Source organism: Bombina bombina, chromosome 5, assembly GCF_027579735.1.
Source record: "Bombina bombina isolate aBomBom1 chromosome 5, aBomBom1.pri, whole genome shotgun sequence".
NCBI classification, from domain to species: Eukaryota; Metazoa; Chordata; class Amphibia; order Anura; family Bombinatoridae; genus Bombina; species Bombina bombina.
The window spans coordinates 449,412,726-449,439,923 of NC_069503.1; the positions used below are offsets into that span (position 1 = coordinate 449,412,726).

The window sequence follows — 27,198 nt, forward strand, 5'->3', positions numbered from 1 at the left end:
GACCTGAATAAGGTTTTAATTACAGAATCAGAAAAGCCTCTTTTTTAAAATTAGGATTTCAAACTATAAGCCTTCAAGTTCAGAGGCTCAAAAACTTGAAGACAGAAGGGACCATGAAAAAAGAGGTTGTGTCTTAGTGGATGAGATCACAGAGGAAAACTAGAAAAGTGAACCAGATTTGCAAACCAAGTTCTGTGTAGCCAAGCTAGAGCAATCAGTATTTCTTATGAGAGCTTATGTTTGATCCGAACTATCACTCTTGGATGCAGAACAGTTGTAGGAGAAATAAAGCAAAACAAAATGACCAAGAAGCTGTTAGAGCATCTATAAACTCGGCCTATGGATCCCTTGATCTTGCAAAATAACTGTGAAGCTTAATTTTTAAATGAGAAGCCACCATGTCTATATCTGGTAGACCCCACAAATCTACAATTTCATTGAAAACTCCCAGATGTAGAGACAATTTCTCTACCCAAGTTAAATGGACTGTCAACTTTAAAAGTTTTATTATTTAAAAAGACAGATAATCCCTTTATTACCCATTCCCTAGTTTTGCATAACCAACATGGATATTAACATACTTTTTACCTCTGTGGTTACCTTGTATCTAAGCCTCTGCAAACTGCCCACTTATTTCAGTTGTTTTGATAGACTTACATTTTAGCCAATCAGTGCTCACGGGAGTGAGCACAAGGTTATCTATACAGCACACATGAACTAGCACTGTCTAGCTGTAAAAACTGTCAAAATGCACTGCGATAAGTGTCCTTTAAGGGCTTGGAAAATAACATATTAGCCTACCTAGGTTTAGGAATCTTAGGAGCTGGCCCATATTTGGTTCAGCACTTGATGATTGGTGGCTAAATGTAGTCACCAATTATCAGGCACTAAGATACTAAGGCCTAGATTTAGAGTTGGGCGGTAGCCGTCAAAACCAGCGTTAGAGGCTCCTAACACTGGTTTTTACCGCCCTCTGGTATTTGGAGTCAGTCATTAAAGGGTCTAACGCTCACTTTTCAGCCGCAACTTTTCCATACCGCAGATCCCCTTACGTCAATTGTGTATCCTATCTTTTCAATGGGATCTTTCTAACGCCGGTATTTAGAGTCTTGGCTGAAGTGAGCATTAGAAATCTAACGACAAAACTCCAGCCGCAGAAAAAAGTCAGTAGTTAAGAGCTTTCTGGGCTAACGCCGGTTTATAAAGCTCTTAACTACTGTGCTCTAAAGTACACTAACACCCATAAACTACCTATGTACCCCTAAACCGAGGTCCCCCCACATCGCCGCCACTCTATTAAATTTTTTTAACCCCTAATCTGCCGACCGCCACCTATGTTATACTTATGTACCCCTAATCTGCTGCCCCTAACACCGCCGACCCCTATATTATATTTATTAACCCCTAATCTGCCCCCCTCAATGTCGCCTCCACCTGCCTATACTTATTAACCCCTAATCTGCCGAGCGGACCGCACCTCTACTATAATAAAGTTATTAACCCCTAATCCGCCTCACTCCCGCCTCAATAACCCTATAATAAATAGTATGAACCCCTAATCTGCCCTCCCTAACATCGCCAACACCCAACTTCAATTATTAACCCCTAATCTGCCGACCGAATCTCGCCGCTACTGTAATAAATGGATTAACCCCTAAAGCTAAGTCTAACCCTAACCCTAACACCCCCCCTAAATTAAATATAATTTAAATCTAACGAAATAAATTAACTCTTATTAAATAAATTATTCCTATTTAAAGCTAAATTCTTACCTGTAAAATAAACCCTAATATAGCTACAATATAAATTATAATTATATTATAGCTATTTTAGGATTTATATTTATTTTACAGGTAACTTTGTATTTATTTTAACCAGGTACAATAGCTATTAAATAGTTAAGGACTATTTAATAGCTAAAATAGTTAAAATAATTACAAAATTACCTGTAAAATAAATCCTAACCTAAGTTACAATTAAACCTAACACTACACTATCAATAAATTAATTAAATAAAATACCTACAATTACCTACAATTAAACCTAACACTACACTATCAATACATTAATTAAATACAATACCTACAAATAACTACAATTAAATAAACTAACTAAAGTACAAAAAATAAAAAAGAACTAAGTTACAAAAAATAAAAAAATATTTACAAACATTAGAAAAATATTACAACAATTTTAAACTAATTACACCTACTCTAAGCCCCCTAATGAAATTACAAAGCCCCCCAAAATAAAAAAATGCCCTACCCTATTCTAAATTACAAAAGTTCAAAGCTCTTTTACCTTACCAGCCCTGAACAGGGCCCTTTGCGGGGCATGCCCCAAGAAATTCAGCTCTTTTGCCTGTAAAAAAACACATACAATACCCCCCCCAACATTACAACCCACCACCCACATACCCCTAATCTAACCCAAACCCCCCCTTAAATAAATCTAACACTAAGCCCCTGAAGATCTTCCTACCTTATATTCACCTCACCGGGTATCACCGATCGGTCCTGGCTCCAAAATCTTCATCCAACCCAAGCTGGGGCTGGCGATCCATAATCCTGCGGCTGAAGAGGTCCAGAAGAGGCTCCAAAGTCTTCATCCTATCCGGGAAGAAGAGGCGATCCAGACCGGCAACCATCTTGATCCAAGCGGAATCTTCTATCTTCATCCGATGAGGAACGGCTCCATCGTGAAGACCTCCAGCGTGGATCAATCTTCTTCCGACGACGTCCAACTGAAGAATGACGGTTCCTTTAAGGGACGTCATCCAAGATGGCATCCCTCAAATTCCGATTGGCTGATAGGATTCTATCAGCCAATCGGAATTAAGGTAGGAAAATTCTGATTGGCTGATGGAATCAGCCAATCAGAATCAAGTTCAATCCGATTGGCTGATCCGATCAGCCAATCAGATTGAGCTCGCATTCTATTGGCTGTTACGATCAGCCAATAGAATGCGAGCTCAATCTGATTGGCTGATCGGATCAGCCAATCGGATTGAACTTGATTCTGATTGGCTGATTCCATCAGCCAATCAGAATTTTCCTACCTTAATTCCGATTGGCTGATAGAATCCTATCAGCCAATCGGAATTCGAGGGACACCATCTTGGATGATGTCCCTTAAAGGAACCGTCATTCTTCAGTTGGACGTCGTCGGAAGAAGATTGATCCGTGCTGGAGGTCTTCACGATGGAGCCGTTCCTCATCGGATTAAGATAGAAGATGCCGCTTGGATCAAGATGGTTGCCGGTCTGGATCGCCTCTTCTTCCCGGATAGGATGAAGACTTTGGAGCCTCTTCTGGACCTCTTCAGCCGCAGGATTATGGATCGCCAGCCCCAGCTTGGGTTGGATGAAGATTTTGGAGCCAGGACCGATCGGTGATACCCGGTGAGGTGAAGATAAGGTAGGAAGATCTTCAGGGGCTTAGTGTTAGGTTTATTTAAGGGGGATTTGGGTTAGATTAGGGGTATGTGGGTGGTGGGTTGTAATGTTGGGGGTGGGGGTATTGTATGTGTTTTTTTACAGGCAAAAGAGCTGAATTTCTTGGGGCATGCCCCGCAAAGGGCCCTGTTCAGGGCTGGTAAGGTAAAAGAGCTTTAAACTTTTTTAATTTAGAATAGGGTAGGGCATTTTTTTTATTTTGGGGGGCTTTGTAATTTCATTAGGGGGCTTAGAGTCGGTGTAATTAGTTTAAAATTGTTGTAATATTTTTCTAATGTTTGTAAATATTTTTTTATTTTTTGTAACTTAGTTCTTTTTTATTTTTTGTACTTTAGTTAGTTTATTTAATTGTAGTTATTTGTAGGTATTGTATTTAATTAATGTATTGATAGTGTAGTGTTAGGTTTAATTGTAGGTAATTGTAGGTATTTTATTTAATTTATTTATTGATAGTGTAGTGTTAGGTTTAATTGTAACTTAGGTTAGGATTTATTTTACAGGTAATTTTGTAATTATTTTAACTATTTTAGCTATTAAATAGTTCTTAACTATTTAATAGCTATTGTACCTGGTTAAAATAAATACAAAGTTACCTGTAAAATAAATATAAATCCTAAAATAGCTATAATATAATTATAATTTATATTGTAGCTATATTAGGATTTATTTTACAGGTAAGTATTTAGCTTTAAATAGGAATAATTTATTTAATAAGAGTTAATTTATTTCGTTAGATTTAAATTATATTTAACTTAGGGGGGTGTTAGTGTTAGGGTTAGACTTAGCTTTAGGGGTTAATACATTTATTAGAATAGCGGTGAGCTCCAGTCGGCAGATTAGGGGTTAATGTTTGAAGTTAGGTTTCGGCGATGTTAGGGAGGGCAGATTAGGGGTTAATACTATTTATTATAGGGTTATTGAGGTGGGAGTGAGGCGGATTAGGGGTTAATAACTTTATTATAATATCGGTGCGGTCCGCTCGGCAGATTAGGGGTAAATAAGTGTAGGCAGGTGGAGGCGACATTGTGGGGGGCAGATTAGGGGTTAATAAATATAATATAGGGGTCGGTGGTGTTAGGGGCAGCAGATTAGGGGTACATAAGGATAATGTAAGTAGCGGTGGTTTACGGAGCGGCAGATTAGGGGTTAAAAAAAATATGCAGGTGTCAGCGATAGCGGGGGTGGCAGAATAGGGGTAGGAAGTGTTTCCCCATAGCAAACAATGGGGCTGCGTTAGGAGCGTTAGGAGCTGAACGCGGCTTTTTTGCAGGTGTTAGGTTTTTTTTCAGCTCAAACAGCCCCATTGTTTTCTATGGGGGAATCGTGCACGAGCACGTTTTTGAAGCTGGCCGCGTCCGTAAGCACCGCTGGTATCGAGAGTTGAAGTTGCGGTAAATATGCTCTACGCTCCTTTTTTGGAGCCTAACGCAGCCATTCTGTGAACTTTAAATACCAGCGGTATTTAAAAGGTGCAGCCAGAAAAAAGCCAGCGTAGCTAACGCACCCCTTTGGCCGCAATACTCTAAATCTAGGCGTAAGAGAACAAAGAAAAATTGCTAATACGAGTAAATTAGATAGGTGCTTAAAGTTGCATGCTCTATCTGAATCATAAAAGAAAATGTGGGTTTCATATCCTTTTAAGTGCAGTTTAAATATTATATCCCCAAGACATCCACTGCTGAAGGAGCTTAAGGGAGCTGAGAATGAGCCCCCATTTAGCTCCCTTAAGTCCTGTGCAGCTGCTTATCACTTTCAAGTTTTGAAACTTGGTAAAATCTTTGTTCATATGTTTAGTGATATCACTCATAGGAGTTGTGAAGTTATTAGCATCCCCAGATTTCCCCAGCAATAGCGGGGGCGGCTTTTTTGCTCATCGCAGGATGACAACACGTGGCTGGCATCAGCACTGGATGAAATATGTGGTTGATGGCTATATGACATAATTTAAACATAAAAAAAAAAAAAACTTAAGTTAATTTAAATATACAAAACAAACTGAAACTAGCTTCCTTTTAAAGTATCATTACACATTATAGGTAAAGGGAAATATTACAAAAGTTTGAATTGGCTACAGCTATTATAATTACTATTAATTTTATTATTATTAAAACTATTTATAAATGACACTCATTGAGCAATATAATACTTATTTTAAAATTACGTTTTATTACTTAAAGAAGAAAAAAATGAGAACAGTATTATATCAGTGCACTAACCTCTGCTTTAGAGATGATAGCTAGCAACTGTGGTACAAAAGTAATCAGCAGTGTACAAAGGCCAAAAATTACATTTATAGAAAAGTATGAAACAAAAGCCACATCTGAACTGGAGAAGAATCTGGAAATAAGATACATCCAAGGTAAGGTTGAGTACCTGAAAATAAAATGCAAAATAAGATGAAAAAAGGCACTATGTGCAACAAACGTAAAGTACACTAGGTAATGTACATTTATAGCTCTGTGGTAATGCAACTATAGTTTAAATGGACAGTCTACTTGAAATATTTTTATTGTTTCAAAAGATAGATATTCCATTTAATACCCATTCCCCAGTTTTGCATAACCAACACAGTTATATTAATATACTTTTCACCTCTATGATTACCTTGTATCTAAGCCTCTGCAGACTGACCCCTTAGCTCAATTCTTTTGACAGACTTGCATTTTAGCTAATCAGTGCTGACTTGTAAATAACTTAATGGGAGTGAGCACAATGTTATCTATATGACACACATGAACTAGCAGTGTCTAACTGTAAAAAAAAATATGTCAAAATGTACACCCCAAAAAATACCATTGTCAAAAACCTCTCACTTCCAATTTTCTCATCCATGGGTTGCAGTACTTCAACATCAAGTACATTAGTGGCAATAAAACATTATTTTATCTATTGTAACTTCTCAGTGTCACTTAGTATAACAATAAAAGCAAAATCACGTGTACTGATCAAGCATGCACCATATACCTCTGAACTAGGTCAAAACACTTTTACCAGTTCTGCACTATCTAAAACCATATATTGCCTATGTTGCACTACTCTTCATTTTTCAAATTCTTATTGGAAATGTTATAATTAATAGTAATAGAACATTTTTTCTTTAATTTCCTAAAATTAGGTTTTATAATTCCTGCAGTCTATGTATTGGGCGATTCTCTAGTATTGTTGCGGCATAAGAAGTCAAGGAATACAAAATATGACATCACTTAGATGACAAGGAGAAGTGCAAATCACTGAGGAGTATTGACTGGAACATATTATTATAACATTATTTAATAGTAACAAGCATTCATTGCTATGCATTACTGTCATTCAATTTGACTCTATAAACTAGAGTCTAGAAAATTAAAGAGACATGAAACCCAAATTTGTTCTTTCATGATTCAGACAGGATTCAGATGCAGTTAAAACAAACATTTCAGTTTACTTATATTTTTAATTTGTTTTGTTTTCTTTGTATCCTTTGTTGAAAAGCATTACCTATGTATTACCTATGTAGGTTCAGGAATAGCAATGCACTACTGGGAGCTAGCAACTGATTGGTGGTTGCACATATATGCTGCTTGCCATTGGCCCATACATGTGTTCAGCTAGATCTTAATAGTGTATTGCTGTTACTTCAAAAAAGCTACCAAGATAGTGAAGCAAATTTGATAATATAACAAAATTAATTGGAAAGTTGTTTAAGGTTGTATGCTCTGTCTGATTCATAAAAAATGGGTTTCATGTCCCTTTAAATTAATTATGACATAGGGAAATAAAGATTTTGACACATGGAAGTCTTACTAGATTAGTTGGATTAGTTGTCTGACCCCAATGCTTGCAGTATACATCAAGTAAGTAATCATTTCAGCCGCCATTATTTTGTGAGGAGAAAAAAAGAATGTCCTATTTTTACACCAAGGAAGCACATTATCTCCCCATCTTCATTCCCATTTCCTCAAAAATTAATCGTCCCATAAAATATTTAATCATCTGTATTTAATTTAATATTGAACTTCATTATATATCGTGCCTGCTTTTTCTGTAATTTATTGTTTATTATTATTATGCAAAATAAAAAAATTATAAGAAGAATTATTTTTAATTTAATGCCCTTTTAAATTTAAGATGTAATTCAGTTGTTGCTACTAGTATTTATACAAAGGCAATGGATCAGAATTCACTTCTGAATTTGAATAGATTAAACACATTTGAGAGCATCTCAACTTCACAGTTCACAGTCCTGGTCCATTAGAATTGTACTAAAATACACAACTAGAGAGAATGAAACATATAAAATGAGGAGATTCAGACTATACAAATACAAAGGAGATAATATAATACCTAGGCATCTTTGCTGAAACCAAGACATACTTGCACAATGGATAATCCATCAACCTCATTATTACATTTGCACCAGCAACCACATGAAGCAGCTTTGGGATTTGAATATGACTGCTGATCTAAGCCAACCATCATATGAGTTGAGGTCCTTAAAAAGCATAGATAAGAGCAAGGAACTGATGAGATCAGCTGATTACATTTGACCAGACTCAGTGTTACAAAGTGAGGCAATGGCCTCTATTTATGAAAGGTCTTGCGGACCTGATCCGACAGTGCGGATCGGGGGCGTGATCACATATACGGTGCAGGTTTCGGCGCAAGCGTGGGAACCCGCGCTGCCCGTAATTTCACCTCGCACATCGGGGTATTACATATACTGCGCCATTAGATGCTAAACTGGCGTAAGTAGGACAAACTGGCGATCTTCTGAAATGTGCGCAAATACACAGTTTGATTGTTTTGAGAAGAAATTTAAAGTAAATAAGCAAGTATATGTCCACAATGTGATAAAGTACCTACAAGCTCAATCCATTTGATTATGTTGTGGCTTCAAACTATTTCAAATACACAAATAAACCTTTAAAAACCAATATCATAGTATACTGTCCCTTTAACCTTGAGATGCTGCTTAAATGTATGTGGTTAAGGCTTCCAGGGAGTTACGTTGCTTTTTTAGTCAGTGCAAGGTTTGCTGCGCCTGCAATTTGTGGCGAGATGAGCATGGAGTAGATTTTCTGAATTCTGAGCGCGTAAGTACTTACGCTGTATATTGGATACCAAATTGCGCGTCTGTTCCATGTTAGTCTATGGGTAAAAAAAATACGTCCGAAGGGTGAAATATACGCGCGTAACTTGTATGCTACGCCGTATATGTAATACCAAAATCGCGTAAAATCTGGCGTCGCCGGCTTTTGCGGGCGACGCTGCATATGTAATGGAGGCCCAGGTCCGAAAGACCTCGCTGAATGCGGAGAGCAATACGCTCTCCGTATTCAGCATAGCACCAGCAGCTCATAAGAGCTGCTGGTGCAACGCCGCCCCCTGCTGACTCGCGGCCAATCGGCCGCCAGCAGGGAGGTGTCAATCAACCCGATCGTATTCGATCGGGTTGAATTGCGGCGATTTCTGTCCGCCTGCTCAGAGCATGCTGACAGGGTTATGGAACAGCGGTCTTTATACCGCTGCTTCATAACTGCTGTTTCTGGCGAGTCTGAAGACTCGGAGCTTGATGATAGATAGGCCCCAATATGTCTGAAAACTGGATAATATCAGATGTATTAACAGTTTGATTGCTGATTTAAAGTTTCATCACCCTCATATTACAAGGACGTTTGCTTTACAGTTTATGTGATCTATACCTCTGCCCCTATGGTCTGTACTATGTTCTTCTATGAGTGATTGACAAACCCCCTTCTGAGAACATTATGCTTATAACCGGTCAGTCCCAAAACATGTAGTTGCTATGCTGTGAATAATGTTAACTGAACACAATGCTCTCTTCAGCTCTGCAGAAGCCTCCTGTTCATCACGTAGGAAATAAAATATGAGGGTGAACATTAAACGTTACTATATGGATGTACCATAGCATAACTGAATAATACACCTTTAATCCTTGTGTCTTATTTTTTAAATTCATTGAAAATTCAATGGGTTATATTAAAATATGATTTAGATGGATGTTCTCTGCAAATATCCTGCCATTGCTTCTGCTCTGTGTCTTTGTCACATTTAGCACTGCTGTGGTGTAGCTGGATTGTATTTTGTTTATATTCATAGCAAAATCACTGAAATAGGTGTGATTTGATTCTGTGATTCCTGTGGAGTAATTGCAATTCATTATCTTATACATGAGACACAGGAGTGGTCCCTATGATCCGGCCCAGGTCTATAGATTATAGTGCTGCACTGTGGCTCATCATTTAAAATGCTCCACAAAAATAAATATCATTTATGCCACTCTATTTTTTTTTATATATTTCTTTTTATTAAGGTATTATGAGAATACAAGAGAGTATAGAATATGGGACAAAGAAGTTACCGATGTTGTGCACTGTAAGAGCCACAATCATGGAAAAATTATAAAAGACGGCATTACATGTATACAAAGCAGATGTACATATTCACAAGACTGTTCACGTACATATAAAAATGATTATAGCAAAGTTAAGTTTAATACCTAACAGTCAATAGACAAGGTGAATGTTTTAGCTTAAAATGAGTAACCGGTGTCTTGGGTAGTTAGAGAATAATATTCTAAAGAAATGTAGCATAACACAAATTATCCATCAATCCATAATTCTTTTTTTTTTTATTAACTAAGACAAAGAAGAAAAAAAAATAAAACAAAAAAAAATAAGCCCAACCAAAACTAAACCCAGTATCTGGGGGTAAAGTCTCTAATGTAGCCACCAATTAACAAGCGCTACCCAGGGTGAGAACCAAAAATTGGTTCGCTCCAAAGCTTACTTTCCTGCTTTTTCAAATAAAGATACCAAGAGAACAAAGAAAAATCGATAATAAGAGTAAAATTGCCTGCTCTATCTGAAACATGAAAGAAAGAAAAAAATAGGTTTCATATCCCTTTAAGTGATAGCTTAAGCTTTTAGTAGTTTAAAGTCAAACTCATCACTCTTCTAAGTAGTCGGAAGACTATAAATTTACAAATGCGTTATTTAGCACAGCATCCCTAAATAGTACGCTAAATTCGTGACATTATAAGTGAAATTAAAGTAAATAATGAGACAAATGCTATACATATATGAACCTTATATTCCCCAGGAGTGTCAATGGCATGTCTAATAATAAGACAGAAAAGAAGAAATAAACCCACTTCTCTCCTGTCATTATTAGAAATAAGAGAAAAAAAGGAAGTGTATCTCGATGTTCTTATTAAACAAAAGCAAGGGCATCCTACTCAGCAAAATAGAGAAATGAACAAATACTTGGAAATCGGGGTCCGTGAACTAAAGATCCAGCAGCTACCCTATTAGCAGAATATAATAGTAAAAAAACAGCAACAAACTACATGCAAGTACAAGTTCTGAAGCATATATTAACTGTCCTCTATGTAAGAGAAAAGGCTATATCAAATGTAAATCCTGTCGGATTCTGCGACCCATCGGAATGTACAACCAAAGATCTGTGCATGCGCACAATTATGTCATCACATTCCACGGGTTACAAAATCAGACATAGCTGCCAACGGATTTTGCAACCGCAAATTGCGCATGTGATATACTAGGACATACTTCGGTTGCAAAATCAGACGGAACAGCTGTCATTGGATTTTGTAATCGAGGAAGAGTGCACTGGCATGCACCTATATCAGCGCTTCTGATATTTTCTTACAAACACCAGTATATTACTGTAATGATATGTACTGTATGTCAGAACAAGAGATGGAGATGTTCTGGTACCTAGTATCCTCTAATGTAGGACCACTCAGCCTCACACCAAACCTTGGATTCACACAGATTTAACTTACAGGAATCCAGTTATGCTCATTGAACTGAGGGTCACTACTGTAGGGTACAGAGGGAAACGGAGATGTCACGCAACCAGAGAATTATGATAGAGAGATATCAGCATACCCTGAATGATAGATATTGTTCCAAAGCAGATGGTGTATAGAACTAAGGAACACACAGTCACACCAGGCAGATAAAAACACAATTTATGCTTACCTGATACATTTATTTCTCTTGTGGTGTATCCAGTCCATGGATCATCCATTACTTGTGGGATATTCTCATTCCCAACAGGAAGTTGCAAGAGGACACCCACAGCAGAGCTGCAATATAGCTCCTCCCCTAACTGTCATAGCCAGTCATTCGACCGAAAACAAGCCGAGAAAGGAGGAACCATAGGGTGCAGTGGTTACTGTAGTTTAAATTTAAAAATTACCTGCCTTAAAATGACAGGGCGGGCCGTGGACTGGATATACCACAAGATAAATAAATTTATCAGGTAAGCATAAATTGTGTTTTCTCTTGTAAGGTGTATCCAGTCCACGGATCATCCATTACTTGTGGGATACCAATACCAAAGCTAAAGTACACGGATGAAGGGAGGGACAAGGCAGGAACTTAAATGGAAGGAACCACTGCCCGTAAAACCTTTCTCCCAAATATAGCCTCCGAAGAAGCAAAAGTATCAAATTTGTAAAAATTTTGAAAAAATATGAAGCGAAGACCAAGTCGTCGCCTTGCAAATCTGATCAAAAGAAGCCTCATTTTTAAAGGCCCAAGTGGAAGCCACAGCTCTAGTGGAATGAGCTGTAATCCTTTCAGGAGGTTGCTGTCCAGCAGTCTCATAGGCTAAGCGGAATAAGCTTCTTAGTCAAAAAGAAAAAGAGGTTGCCAAAGCCTTTTGACCTCTCCTCTGTCCAGAGTAGACAACAAACAAAGCAGATGTTTGAAGAAAATCTTTAGTAGCTTGTAAGTAAAACTTTAAAGCACGGACCACGTCCAGATTGTGTAACACAAGGATGGAACAACAATCTCTTGATTGATATTCTTGTTAGATACCACCTTAGGTAAGAACCCAGGTTTGGTACGCAGGACTACCTTATCCGTATGAAAAATCAGATAAGGAGAATCACATTGTAAGGCAGATAGCTCAGAGACTCTACGAGCCGAGGAAATAGCTACCAAAAAAAGAACTTTCCAAGATAAAAGCTTGATATCTATGGAATGAAGAGGTTCAAACGGAACTCCTTGAAGAACCTTAAGAACCAAGTTTAAGCTCCATGGTGGAGCAACAGGTTTAAACACAGGCTTGATTCTAACTAAAGCCTGACAAAATGCCTGAACGTCTGGAACATCTGCCAGACGCTTAACTAGCTGACAATCCTTTTTCCAAACCTTCTTGGAGAAAAGATAATATCCTAGCAATCCTGACCTTACTCCATGAGTAACCCTTGGATTCACACCAATAAAGATATCTATGCCATACCTTATGGTAAATTTTCCTGGTGACAGGCTTTCGTGCCTGTCTTAAGGTATCAATAACTGACTCGGAGAAGCCACGCTTTGATAAAATCAAGCGTTCAATCTCCAGGCAATCAGCCTCAGAGAAATTAGATTTGGATGGTTGAAAGGACCCTGAAGTAGAAGGTCCTGTTTCAGAGGCAGAGACCATGGTGGAAAGGATGACATGTCCACTAGATCTGCATACCAGGTCCTGCGTGGCCACGCAGGTGCTATCAGAATCACCGATGCTCTCTCCTGCTTGATCTTGGCAATCAGTTGAGGGAGCAGAAGAAACGGTGGAAACACATAAGCCAGGTTGAAAGACCAGGGCGCTGCTAGAGCATCTATCAGTGTCGCCTTGGGATCCCTGGACCTGGATCCGTAACACGGAAGCTTGGTGTTCTGGCGAGACGCCATGAGATCCAGTTCTGGTTTGCCCCAATGATGAATCAGTTGTGCAAATGCCTCTGGATGGAGTTCCCACTCTCCCGGATGAAAAGTCTGACGACTTAGAAAATCCGCCTCCCAGTGCTCTACACCTGAGATATGGATAGCTGATAGGTGGCAAGAGTGAATCTCTGCCCAGCGAATTATTTTTTTAAACTTCTAACATCTCTAGGGAACTTCTCGTTCCCCCTTGATGGTTGATGTAAGCTACAGTCGTGATGTTGTCCGACTGAAATCTGATGTACCTCAGAGTTGCTAACTGAGGCCAAGCCTGAAGAGCCTTGAATATCGCTCTTAGTTCCAGAATATTTAATGGAAGGAGAGACTCCTCCTGAGTCCACTATCCCTGAGCCTTCAGGGAGTTCCAGACTGCACCCCAACCTAGAAGGCTGGCATCTGTCGTAACAATTGTCCAATCTGGCCTGCAAAAGGTCATACCTTTGGACAGATGGACCCGAGATAGCCACCAGAGAAGAGAATCCCTGGTCTCTTGGTCCAGATTCAGTTGAGTGGACAAATCTGTGTAATCCCCGCTCCACTGATTGAGCATACATAGTTGCAGCGGTCTGAGATGTAAGCGTGCAAACGGCACTATGTCCATTGCCGCTACCATTAAGCCGATTACTTCCATACACTGAACCACCGAAGGGCGCGGAATGGAATGAAGAACCCGGCAGGAATTTAGAAGCTTTGATAACCTGGACTCTGTCAGGTGAATTTTCATTTCTACAGAATCTATCAGAGTCCCTAGAAAGGAAACTCTTGTGAGTGGGGATAGAGAACTCTTTTCCTCGTTCACTTTCCACCCATGCGACCACAGAAATGCCAGTACTACGTCCGTATGAGACTTGGCAATTTGGAAGTTTGACGCCTGTATCAGGATGTCGTCTAAATAAGGGGCTACTGCTATGCCCCGCGGCCTTAGGACCGCCATAAGTGACCCTAGAACCTTTGTAAAGATTCTTGGGGCTGTAGCTAATCCCAAGGGAAGAGCTACAACTGGTAATGCCTGTCTTAAAAGGCAAACCTGAGAAACCGATGATGAACTTTGTGTATCGGAATGTGAATATAAGCATCCTTTAGATCCACTGTAGTCATATATTGACCCTCCTGGATCAGTGGTAGGATGGTACGAATAGTTTCCATCTTGAACGACGGAACTTTGAGGAATTTGTTTAAGATCTTTAGATCCAAAATTGGTCTGGAGGTTCCCTCTTTTTTGGGAACCACAAACAGATTTGAGTAAAAACCCTGTCCCTGTTCCTCCTTTGGAACTGGATGGATCACTCCCATAACTAGGAGGACTCTTACACAGTGTAAGAATGCCTCTCTCTTTATCTGGTGTGCAGATAATTGTGAAAGGTGAAATCTCCCTTTTGGGGGGGGGAAGCTTTGAAGTCCAGAAGATATCCCTGGGATATAATTTCCAACACCCAGGGATCCTGAACATCTCTTACCCACGCCTGGGCAAAGAGTGAAAGTCTGCCCCCTACTAGATCCGTTCCCGGATAGGGGGCTGTTCCTTCATGCTGTCTTAGAGGCAGCAGCAGGCTTTTTTACCTGCTTACCTTTTTTCCATGTCAGGTTTGGTCTCCAGACCGTCTTGGATTGAGCAAAAGTTCCCTCTTGTTTATTATTAGAGGAAGTTGATGCTGCACCTGCCTTGAAGTTTTGAAAGGCACGAAAATTAGACTGTTTGGCCCTAGATTTGGACCTGTCCTGAGGAAGGGCATGACCTTTTCCTCCAGTGATATCAGCAATAATCTCCTTCAACCAGGCCCGAAAAGGGTCTGCCCCTTGAAGGGAATGTTAAGTAGCTTAGATTTTGAAGTCACGTCAGCTGACCATGATCTAAGCCATAGCGCTCTGCGCGCCTGTATAGCAAAACCAGAATTCTTAGCCGTTAGTTTAGTCAAATGAACAATGGCATCAGAATAAAAGAATTGGCTAGCTTAAGTGCTCTAAGTTTGCCAAGTATGTCATCCAATGGAGTCGCTACCTGTAAAGCCTCTTCCAGAGACTCAAACCAGTACACCGCAGCAGCAGTGACAGGGGCAATGCATGCAAGGGGCTGTAGGATAAAACCTTGTTGAATATATATTTTCTTAAGGTAACCTCTAATTTTTTATCCATTGGATCTAAAAAAAAAAAAAAAAAAAAAGCACAACTGTCCTCGACAGGGATAGTAGTACGCTTTACTAGAGTAGAAACTGCTCCCTCCACCTTAGGGACTGTCTGCCATAAGTCCCATGTGGTGGCGTCTATTGGAAACATTTTTCTAAAAATAGGAGGGGAAGAGAACGGCACACCTGGTCTATCCCATTCCTTATTAATAATTTCTGTAAACCTTGTAGGTATTTGGAAAAACATCAGTACACACCGGCACTGCAAAGTATTTATCCAGTCTACACAATTTCTCTGGCACTGCAATGGTATCACAGTCATTTAGAGCAACTAAAACCTCCCTAAGCAACACGCGGAGGTGTTCAAGCTTAAATTTAAATGTAGAAATATTAGAATCAGGTATCTTTCCTGAGTCATTAACATCACCCACTGACTGAAGCTCTCTTTCCTCAGCTTCTGCATATTGTGAGGCAGTATCAGACATGGTTTTTAAAGCGTCAGTATGCTCTGCATTTTGTCTCACCCCAGAGCTATCTCGCTTACCTCTAAGTTCAGGTAGTCTGGCTAATACCGCTGATAGTGTATTATCCATGACTGCCGCCATGTCTTGTAAAGTAAACGCTATGGGCGCCCTAGATGTACTTGGCGCCATTTGAGCGGGAGTCCCTTAAGCGGAAGTCAAAGGGTCTGACACGTGGGGAAAGTTAGTCGGCATAACTTCCCCCTCGTCAGATTCCTCTGGTGATACATTTTTTAAAGACAGAAAATGATCTTTATTGCATAAAATAAAATCAGTACATTTGGTACACATTCTAAGAGGGGGTTCCACCATGGCTTTTAAACATAATAAGCAAGGAGTTTCTTCTATGTCAGACATGTTTATACAGAATAGCAATGAGACTAGCAAGCTTGGAAAACACTTTAAATCAAGTTAACAAGCAAATATAAAAAACGGTACTGTGCCTTTAAGAGAAACAAATTTTGTCAGAATTTGAAAAACAGTGAAAAAATGCAGTAAATCAAACGAAATTTTTACAGTGTGTATAATAGGCTAACAGAGCATTGCACCCACTTGCAAATGGATGATTAACCCCTTAGTTCAAAAAAACGGATCAAAAAAACGAAATAGACGTTTTTTAACAGTCACAACCAACTGCCACAGCAAGCTGTGGCCCTACCTTCCCCAATAAACGACTTTGGAAAGCCTTTGGGCCCTTTAGAGATGTCCTATAGCATTCAGAGGGCCTTTGAGGGAAGCTGGATGTCACAGTTTGTAATTTTAACTGCACCAACTGTAACTTTTATACTACAACAGTGGAAATTGTTTCTAGTCAAAATTTAAGCCAGCCATGTGGAAAAAACTAGGCCCCAATAAAGTTTTATCACCAAAGCATATATAAAAACGATTAAACATGCCAGCAAACGTTTTATATTGTAAATATCATAAGGGTATTACCCCTGGGAGTAAGCATGATACCAGTCGTTATTAAATCACTGTATTCAGGCTTAACTTACATTAATCCGGTATCAGCAGCATTTTCTAGTGTTTTCCATCTCTAGAAAAAATTATAACTGCACATACCTGATAGCAGAATAAACTGCACGCCATTCTCTCGCTGAAGTTACCTCATCTGTGTAATCCCCTCAGACATATGTGAGAATAGCAATTGATCTTAATTACAACCTGCTAAGATCATAGAAACCTCAGGCAGATTCTTCTTCTATTTACTGCCTGAGATAAAATAGCACAACTCCGGTACTATTTAAAAATAACAAACTTTTGATTGAAGAAAATAAACTAGCTATATTTAACCACTCTCTCCTACAACGTCCTTGCTTGTTGAGAGTTGCAAGAGAATGACTGGCTATGACAGTTAGGGGAGGAGCTATATTGCAGCACTGCTGTGGGTGTCCTCTTGCAACTTCCTGTTGGGAATGAGAATATCCCACAAGTAATGGATGATCCGTGGACTGGATACACCTTACAAGAGAAATATGTACAGTAACCACACTCACTCACATACACAACCAGCCTACATATAGAGTTGAAGGCAGAGGTTACAAATACTAGTGCAATATGGAAAACACACTAATAAAGGTGTAAGTAACAATGAGTGTTGAAATGGAGAGTGTATATGTACTAAGGCACAAGCCCAATAATGTGTTAAATCAGAGTAACAGAATCTTGTCCTAAAGCTGTGATAGTACGAAAACAGCAGGTATGAGCAGCAGCTGAGATACTAAGACAAGTTGCAACTGTATACAACGGTTATGCTGGATAATGCAACATATGAATAAGATGACATCAGATAGACTATATGATTAGTGAGTATGACAGTCATGAAATCTTTTCAAAAGGTAAAGCAAACACTTTAGGTAGCAAGGAGTTGCAATGAAATACAGTTATCCGGCAAAGTTAAGTAAAGCATACAGACCGAACACAGGAGTATTGCAGGGAGACAGCATCTGACCTGTTGGTGGCTAGTTGTAGCAGATAGCAGAGAGAGAGCGCGGTACACGCATGCGAGTGTGGTGAGAAGCCGGGTGTGACGTCACACGCACCCGGTGTTGCAGAATGAAGGAAACTGTGACTGATGCTTATGTTTTGCTGGTAGACAGGAGCTGGAAACAGCGGGGAACTCAGCAGAGTTTGAGAAGCACAGGTAGGTGATCCAACTTAGTCAGAAGGATAGGGCTAGGTCTCTTCGGCAGAAGTTACTTGAACTACTGAAATCAAATTACCAAGCAGGGAGTAGAGCGAGGAGGAGCCTTAAATAGGCTGATTAGATTTAAGATTTAAAGAGACAGCACCAATACACTAAAATCACTGACAATTACAGCATATTTTTTATAGACCTCTCGCATGACCCAGCAATTAACCCCACTATTTTAATTTAAGGTGAAATACCTTTAAAGTGGGAGTTTAGATGTCAGCATAAACTAATTAGCTATAAGATGATTATACAAAGATATAATAATATTTTTTTAATTTTCTAATAAATAACTTTGGATGATAATAAAAAATCAACCACATTCAACAGTGTACAGCAAAGCATGCAATGATGCCATGTCCTGTTTTGGCTTGGGAAGGGAAATTAAGCTTCAAGAGAGAGACCAGGACATTCAGTTTTCACTAACAGTGGGAACATTGATGCTATTATGCTGCATTTGTGAGTACTTGCATGTGTAATAACTGGATTTATATGGACTAGAGACACCTGTTCTTATGCCTGTGTGTTGTTTCAGACTCACATTTCAAGGTCTGGTAGATATCACTATTAAAGCAATATATTTTTGGGGTGGAGGTTGTTGGGGATAGTAGAAAAACACAGAGTCCTAATAAAAATACTGCTTACAGCTTGTTCTGTTATAGAGAATTCTGTCTGCAGTGTACATTGGAAGAATGAGCGCAGCAAAATCAAAACATATACAGTGGGGCAAAAAAGTATTTAGTCAGCCACCAATTGTGCAGGTTCTCCCACTTAAGAAGGTGAGAGAGGCCTGTAATTCTCATCATAGGTATACCTCAACTATGAGAGACAAAATGTGGAAACAAATCCAGACAATCACATTGTTTGATTTGGAAATAATTTATTTGCACATTATGATGGAAAATAAGTATTTGGTCAATATCAAAAGTTCATCTCAATACTTTGTTATATATCCTTTGTTGGCAATGACAGAGGTCAAACGTTTTCTGTAAGTCTTCACAAGGTTGTCACACACTTTTGCTGGTAGGTTGGCACATTCCTGCATGCAGATCTCCTCTAGAGCAGTGATGTTTTGGGGCTGTCGCTGGGCAACACAGACTTTCAACTCCCTCCAAAGGTTTTCTATGGGGTTGAGATCTGGAGACTGGCTAGGCCACTCCAGGACCTAGAAATGCTTCTTAAGAAGCCACTCCTTCATGTCCCGGGCGGTGTGTTTGGGATCATTGTCATGCTGAAAGACCCAGCCACGTTTCATCTTCAATGCCCTTGCTGATGGAAGGAGGTTTGCACTCAAAATCTCACGATACATGGCCCCGTTCATTCTTTCATGTACACGGATCAGTCGTCCTTTTCCCTTTGCAGAGAAACATCCCCAAAGCATGATGTTGCCACCCCCATGCTTCACAGTAGGTATGGTGTTCTTTGTTGCAACTCAGCATTCTCTCTCCTCCAAACACGACGAGTTGTGTTTCTACCAAACAGTTCTACTTTGGTTTCATCTGACCATATGACATTCTCCCAAACCGCTTCTGGATCATCCAAATGCTCTCCAGCATACTTCAGATGGGCCCGGACATGTACTGGCTTAAGCAGGGAGACACGTCTGGCACTGCAGGATCTGAGTCCCTGGTGGCATAGTGTGTTACTGATGGTAGCCTTTGTTACGTTGGTCCCAGCTCTCTGCAGGTCATTCACTAGGTCCCACTGTGTGGTTCTGGGATGTTTGCTCACCAATCTTGTGATCATTTTGACCCCACGGGGTGAGATCTTGCGTGGAGCCCCAGATCGAGGGATATTATTAGTGGTCTTGTATGTCTTCCATTTTCTAATTATTACTCCCACAGTTGATTTCTTCACACCAAGCTGCTTGCCTATTGCAGATTCAGTCTTCCCAGCCTGGTGCAGGTCTACAATTTTGTTTCTGGTGTCCTTTGACATCTCTTTGGTCTTCACCATAGTGGAGTTTGGAGTGTGACTGTTTGAGGTTGTGGACAGGTGTCTTTTATACTGATAACAAGTTCAAACAGGTGCCATTAATACAGGTAATGAGTGGAGGGCAGAGGAGTCTCTTAAAGAAGAAGATACAGGTCTGTGAGAGCCAGAAATCCTGCTTGCTTGTAGGTGACCAAATACTTATTTTCCACCATAATTTGCAAATAAATTCTTTCCAAATTAGACAATGTGATTGTCTGGATTTGTTTCCACATTTTGTCTCTCATAGTTGAGGTATACCTATGATGAAAATTACAGGCCTCTCTCATCTTCTTAAGTGGGAGAACTTGCACAATTGGTGGTTGACTAAATACTTTTTTGCCCCACTGTACATTAGTTATGTCTGACAGTGCAGGTCATGCATTCACTAACAGAATATATGTAGGGCTTTAAGATATAAACCTCTCTGCTCAGACAAGATAATACCAATTGATCTTCCAGCACTGCAAGATCCCCAGTGAAATTCTAAAAAGCTAGATTTTTGCATATTAAATTACTTTACACTTAAGATTACGTTTTATTACACTTAAACTTTGCATTTTCTATTTTGTATTTTATTTTGGATACAGCACTGTATTTAGAATTGTGATTTTACAAATCTTGATTAACAAACAAATTAGTCACATACATTTATATTTATGTGTATATTTTACAAACTATGTTGTACTTTGTATATTTCTTCTACTTAAAATAAAACTGAAAAACTGACAGCTTCAGTTTCCCTGAGAGTTTAAGTATTTTCTAGGGTCTGATAAGAAAAGATTCTGTAGTTTGGAGAGAAAATATAGTGCATACTTCCAAGGGGCTGTACTGAATTCTATATTAAAAATAGCGGAACCTGTAGAGTTTCAGGGAGGTTAGAGATGACTTCCATAGAAAGTAATGAGGCTCTATGAGATACAGGATTTCACAGCAGAGAAAGAAGTTAGCAGGAGAACACCTGGGGCTGATATAAAGGGGTAGATTTATTGAGCAGTGGATGCTGCAATCTACCTCCGATGTTTCCAGATTGCTGGAAACAAGAGTTAAGAAGCAGCAGTCATAAGACTGCTGCTGCTTAACTCATCAGCCCCCTCTGAGGTGGCGAACCGCAATCATCCCGATCAGATACGGTCAAGATGATTGACACCCCCTGCTGGCGGCCAATGGGCACGGGGCAGCATTGCAAAAGCATTTCACTAGAAAGGCTTGTGCAATGTTAAATGCCGACAGCGGATCATGCCCGTCCGACATTTAATAAATCGGCCCCAAAGTCTCAGTTTGTAGCAAATGCAAATAAAACTGAAAATGCTTTCAATACTTTTTTTTTTATATATTACTTTTCTGTCAGCTAAATAAGTATAGTGTAAATTTTGAGCACATTTCCCCTTCATACAGCTGTTAATATAAATCAGTGAGACCAGCTTGTGTAAAATGCTTTTAGCATTTCAGAAGAATTGTGAGAGAGCTTCAGATATTCATTGGAAACTCCCCTGTTCAGCCCAGGGCACTCCACTGTTCCTCCAACTTTCTGAAGCTCTAATTTATTTTACAATAGAGAAAATACAAAGTGTAATGTAATTTTTAAAAGATACATAAAAATATACAAAGTATGATTCTAAATTGTTAAAAGTAACACAGGAACTTTAAAAACATAATCAGAATATGTAAAATCACTGCTGGATCTAAATCTAAATATATTCAAATATAAACTAGAAAGTGGAAAGATAAAATGCAATAATACTGAAAGGACTCAATCTGAAGTGTAAAGAAATATAAAAAATAAAAAACAAAGTACAAAGTGTAAGTGTAAAAAAACTCTCATATCATGGAGTGCTATATTGCACTGGGCTTGTCTCTCCTTCACATGCAGGGAACGCCCTTAAAGTGAAAGCAAATCCTAGCGTTTTACAAATGCTAGGATTTACTATTGAAACAAATAAAGGGCACTTTCATTCATGAAGTATGTGATGAGAGTGGGAAATAACGTCACGACTCACCGGATGGGGGCGTGGTTTAGGGGATTGATTGTCTATGTCACAGTTACTAAGTTAGATGTTTTGTACAATCTGTTTACTTCTATGCTCTGCAATAAAATAGCGTTGTACCTTCTATGCTGTGTCCTACATCTCATGATATGGTATGAGAAGTACTTGCCTGCAATTCTGTTTCCTAATTAATGACGATGTCGAAGTTTACCCCACCTGAGCCTTTTGATTTCTCTCAACCTGCAGCTTGGCCCACATGGTGTCAGTGGTTTCAACGCTTCAGGATTGCTTCCAAGCTGGATAAGGAGAGTGTTGAAGTACAAGTAAATTCTCTTTTATACTCTATGGGGAAAGATGTGGAGCCAGTGTTCAATGCCTTTACTTTCCAAGAAGGGGAAGAATTTGACTTTGAAATAGCTATGAACAAACTCAGTGCTCACTTTGTGCCCAAAAGAGTTGTGATTCATGAGAGGGCTTGTTTTCACAAACGTTCTCAGTGTGTGGGAGAATCTGTGGAGTCATTGGTGTGCAGCCTATATGAACTAGCTGAATTCTGTGAGTTTGGTGTTGCTAAAAAGGAGCAAATCAGAGACAGAATAGTCATAGGAATTGCATATGCTGAAGTCTCACTGAAGCTACAGTTGGAGGCTGATTTAACATTGTATGGGGCTATTAGGATGGCCCGCCAGAGTGAACTGGTGAAAAAGCAAAGTGCTGATCTGAGGTCTGAGAGTATTGTGGATGAAGTGCAGCAGTTCAGGACAGCTGCTAGTGAAAGGCACAGTGTGAGCGGTAGACCAAGGGCAACAGATAGGCCCAGAAGCGGGTTACTCTTACTGTAATGGGAGCCAAAGTTGCCTTTAAGATTGACACAGGAGCAGATATCACTGTTATGTCCCTTGCATCATTTATAAAACTGCCTTGACAACCTCAGCTGTCATGTGGGGAAAAGTGTCAGAGTTAAACTGGATGATGAAAAGAAATGGAAGACACCTGCTAAGGTAATTGGATGCTCTCCAGAACCAAGGTCTTATGTAGTCCTTACTGATGGAGGGACAGTCACACGTCGAAATCAAAAACATCTTCAGCCAGTTCCTGAGAGTTTGGGACTGGATGCCTCAGTACCACTGACCTGTTTTAAGAGGGGTGCCTTCCCCTCAGCAAGATCACAGCGGGGATACTTCTTTGCTTCCAGCAGACTCTCAATCACCTTCTTCTGTATCAGAGGACACTTCATGTAAAATGACATCAAGTGGAAGGGTGGTGAAACTTCCAGCCCGATATCGGGATTAGCACTAGTTAAAGCAGTGACCAGAAGAATGGGCAGAATAATCCCAGGTTCACTGTGGACTAGGGTAGTCTACCCGATGTTCAAGTCAGGATTGTATTTCATGTTGTTTATGTATATCCTCTTTAACTTGTTATTTGTTGTATACTAAACAAAACTATTTCTGTATGCTTCTTGTATACCTTGTTATTTGATGTATTCTAAAAGAAAAGCAAAATGTATGCTTTGTCCTTTGAAAAGGGGGGAAATGTGATGAGAGTGGGAAGTGGTTTAGGGGATTGATTGTCCATGTTGCAGCTACTAAGTTAGATGTGTTGTACAAGCTGTTTACTTCTATGTTCTGCAATAAAATAACGTTGTACCTTCTATGCTGTGTCCTGCATCTCATGACAAAGTATAAGATACTTATGTAGAAAGCTCCTTTATGTGATTCAGTCGATCTCTGCTCTTAGCTCCTACAGCAGAGCACGGCTAAAAAAAAATTTGGGGGCTAAGAGGTGACGTTTTCACCTCTTAGCCAATAGCTGTGCGGTAAATCCTGGCTCCCATGGGCGCCAAGCCGGATTTACCGCACGGCTATTGGCTAAGAGGTGAAAACATCACCTCTTAGCCAAAACATTTTTTAGCCATGGGCTGCCGAAGCAGCTAAAAATGGCAATCGATTGAATCAAATAAAGGAGCTTTCTACATGAAGTATCTTATACTTCATGAATGAAAGTGCCCTTTATTTGTTTCAGTAGGAAATCCTAGCGTTTGTAAAACGCTATGATTTACTTTCACTTTAAGACAGGTATAGAAAAAATTGCCTGTCTAGAATCTTGTAAGAGATCTCACAGTGCTGTAGGCCTTTACATTTTTTCTTTTAGCATTCAGCGAGTTCAGCCCTGCTCTAAGCTGTAGCCAACAGGGCCATGATGAGATTCTTCTTGAGTAGGGGAAATATGAAGGCTTCTAGCAAATAAAACACTAGACTGATATTTCAATATATATATATATATATATATATATATATATATATATATATATATATATATATATATATATGTATATATATATGTATATATATATATATATATATATATATATATTGTGACCTGGGATCTTGGAAACACACAGTCCTTAAAGCTGGAAACACCACACAAGGTTGTAGCTTTATACAGTCTGTTTATTATCAGGTCTGGCAAAAAAACAGGCAAAATAAACATAAACAAAACAAAAGAGGCTTGCTCCACTGAGCACTTACTAACAAGTACAACTGTCTGCACTAAGTAGCTTTTCACAAAAGTAATATTGCACAGACCTTTCAAACTTTGTCCTTTAGAGATAATTTATCTCAGTCTCTCAGGAGAGTGTTTGCAGTTTTCCTTTACTGCTGGCAAAAATCTACCTCTCAAACCCTGACTGGGGATTTTATTAGCACCTGCTGTCAATTACCACATGCAGGTGAGTAGCTAGCTGAGTCAGACAGAATTCCTGGACTGGACTTTTTGACATAATGTGCTACCTGCAAACTGTGGGGTGGAGCACTGGCCCACCCTACTCTCCAAATACTCCACCCCAGGGACCCAGAAATAAATCACATATTTTCTCTATGTGGCAAACAAACATAACAATTCTCCCTGGGGTTGTCAGACCATACCCCGCACTGCAGCACTTTTGAGGGAATATAGACACCTTCCATTACTATGCCTTGGATTCTGTCACACATCCTCCCCACCAGCTCAGACCTAGTGGGGTGAGCGACCATGGCCAAAAGCGTATGCATACGTGAAAGGCCATCAGCATTACCCTGTTTACTTCCTGCCCTGTGTTCTACTGAGAAGAGATAGGGTTGCAAACTAAGGAACCAGCGTTTAACTCTACTATTATTATCCTTATTTTGACTCATCCATTTGAGAGGTGCATGATCAGTAACTAGTCTAAATTTTCTGCCCAACAAATAATATTTGAGAGTTTCAACAGCCCATTTAATTGCTAGACACTCCTTTTCAACAATCGAATAGTTCTTTTCTCTAGGTTGAAGTTTACGGCTCAGGTATAGTATTGGGTGCTCTTCACTTTGACTTTCCTGGGAAAGCACTGCTCCAAGCCCTACATCAGAGGCATCCGTCTGTAAAACAAACTCCTTTGAAAAATCAGGGGTGACTAACACTGGTTGTCTACAGATGGCTTCCTTGAGATTTTGAAATGCCTGTTCAGCTTCAGAGGACCATTTCACTATTACTGGAGCTTTTGCTTTAGTGAGGTCAGTTAAAGGTCCCGCTATAGTAGCAAAGTTGGAGATAAACCTTCTGTAGTAGCCAACAAGCCCAAGAAATGTTCTGACCTGTTTCTTCGTCATAGGTCGTGGCCAATTCCTTATGGCTTCAACTTTAGCAAGTTGTGGCTTTACTATTCCTCTTCCAATGGAATAGCCAAGATACTTGGCCTCCTCCAAGCCAATGGTACATTTACTCGGATTTGCTGTCAGACCGGCATTTCTTATGGAATTAAGGACAGCTTGCACTTTTGGCAAGTGAGACTCCCAGTCTTCGCTATGTATGACCACGTCATCTAAGTAAGCTGCAGCATAATGAGCATGTGGCCTTAAGATCCGGTCCATCATTCTTTGAAATGTTGCTGGAGCACCATGTAGGCCAAAAGGTAACACCTTGTATTGGAAGAGCCCATCTGGAGTAGAGAAGGCAGTCTTTTCCTTTGCCCGTCCTGTAAGCGGCACTTGCCAATAACCCTTGGTCAAATCCAATGTGGTAAGGTACCTGGCTCTCCCGAGTCTCTCCACAAGTTCATCAACCCTTGGCATGGGGTATGCATCAAACTTGGATATTGCATTCAGCTTCCGGTAATCATTACAAAACCTGATTGTGCCATCAGGCTTTGGTACAAGCACAATTGGGCTACTCCAGTCACTTTGGGATTCTTCAATTACCCCAAGGTCCAGCATTTTCTTTACTTCCAATTTGATTGCTTCCCTCCGGGCTTCAGGTATTCTATATGGCTTTAGATTTATCCTTTTTCCCTGTTCAGTGACAATGTCATGCTCTATTATCGTAGTTCTTCCTGGGACTGAGGAGAAAACATCTTTATTTAATCTGATGAAGTCTGTTACCTCCCTCTTCTGGTGGATAGTCAGGGTTTCTGAGATATTGACTACTGGTTCATGCTCCTCCATTGTAGGGAGGTCTGCTGTTTTTATAGCCACAATTGTTTCTCTTTCTTTCCACGGTTTAAGTAAATTCACATGGTAAATCTGTACCTCCTTTCGCCTCCCAGGCTGTCTTACTTTATAATTTACTTCCCCCACTCTGTCAATGACTTCATATGGCCCATGCCATGTTGCCAAAAATGTGTTCTCTACAGTGGGAACCAGGACTAGTACTCTGTCTCCTGGATTAAACACACGAACCCTGGCATTTCTATTATAGCTCTTCTGCTGGTGCTGTTGGGCATTTTCCATGTGTTCTCTAACTATGGGCATAATGGCTGTCATCCGATCCTGCATCTGAGTTATATGTTCAATCACACTTCTGTGAGGGGTTGACTCCTGTTCCCAAGTCTCCTTAGCTATGTCTAGCAGCCCTCTGGGGTGTCTTCCATACAAAAGTTCAAAGGGCGAAAACCCAGTAGAAGCTTGAGGGACCTCTCGGATGGAAAACATTAAATAAGGCAAAAGGAAATCCCAGTTTTTTCCATCTTTATCAATTACTTTTTTGAGCATAGCCTTTAGTGTTTTATTAAATCGCTCTACCAGACCATCAGTTTGTGGGTGATATACGGATGTTTTCATATGCTTTATATGAAGAAGATTACACAACTCCTTTGTAATTCTCGACATAAATGGAGTGCCTTGGTCTGTTAATATTTTTTTGGGAATCCCAACATGGCTGAACATTAACATTAACTCCTTAGCAATTGCTTTTGC

General features: G+C 39.7%; 1 protein-coding gene across 1 annotated transcript in view; it reads right to left on the minus strand.

Moving 5' to 3' along the window:
• LOC128660461 (ATP-binding cassette sub-family A member 13-like) overlaps positions 1 to 27,198 on the minus strand; it is a 478,364-nt gene that overhangs the window by 388,171 nt on the left and 62,995 nt on the right. Inside the window, exon 2 of the mRNA XM_053714320.1 lies at positions 5,671 to 5,827. Coding sequence (XP_053570295.1) covers positions 5,671 to 5,808 — 138 coding nt within the window. The 5' untranslated portion in view covers positions 5,809 to 5,827. The remainder of the gene's footprint in view (positions 1 to 5,670; positions 5,828 to 27,198) is intronic.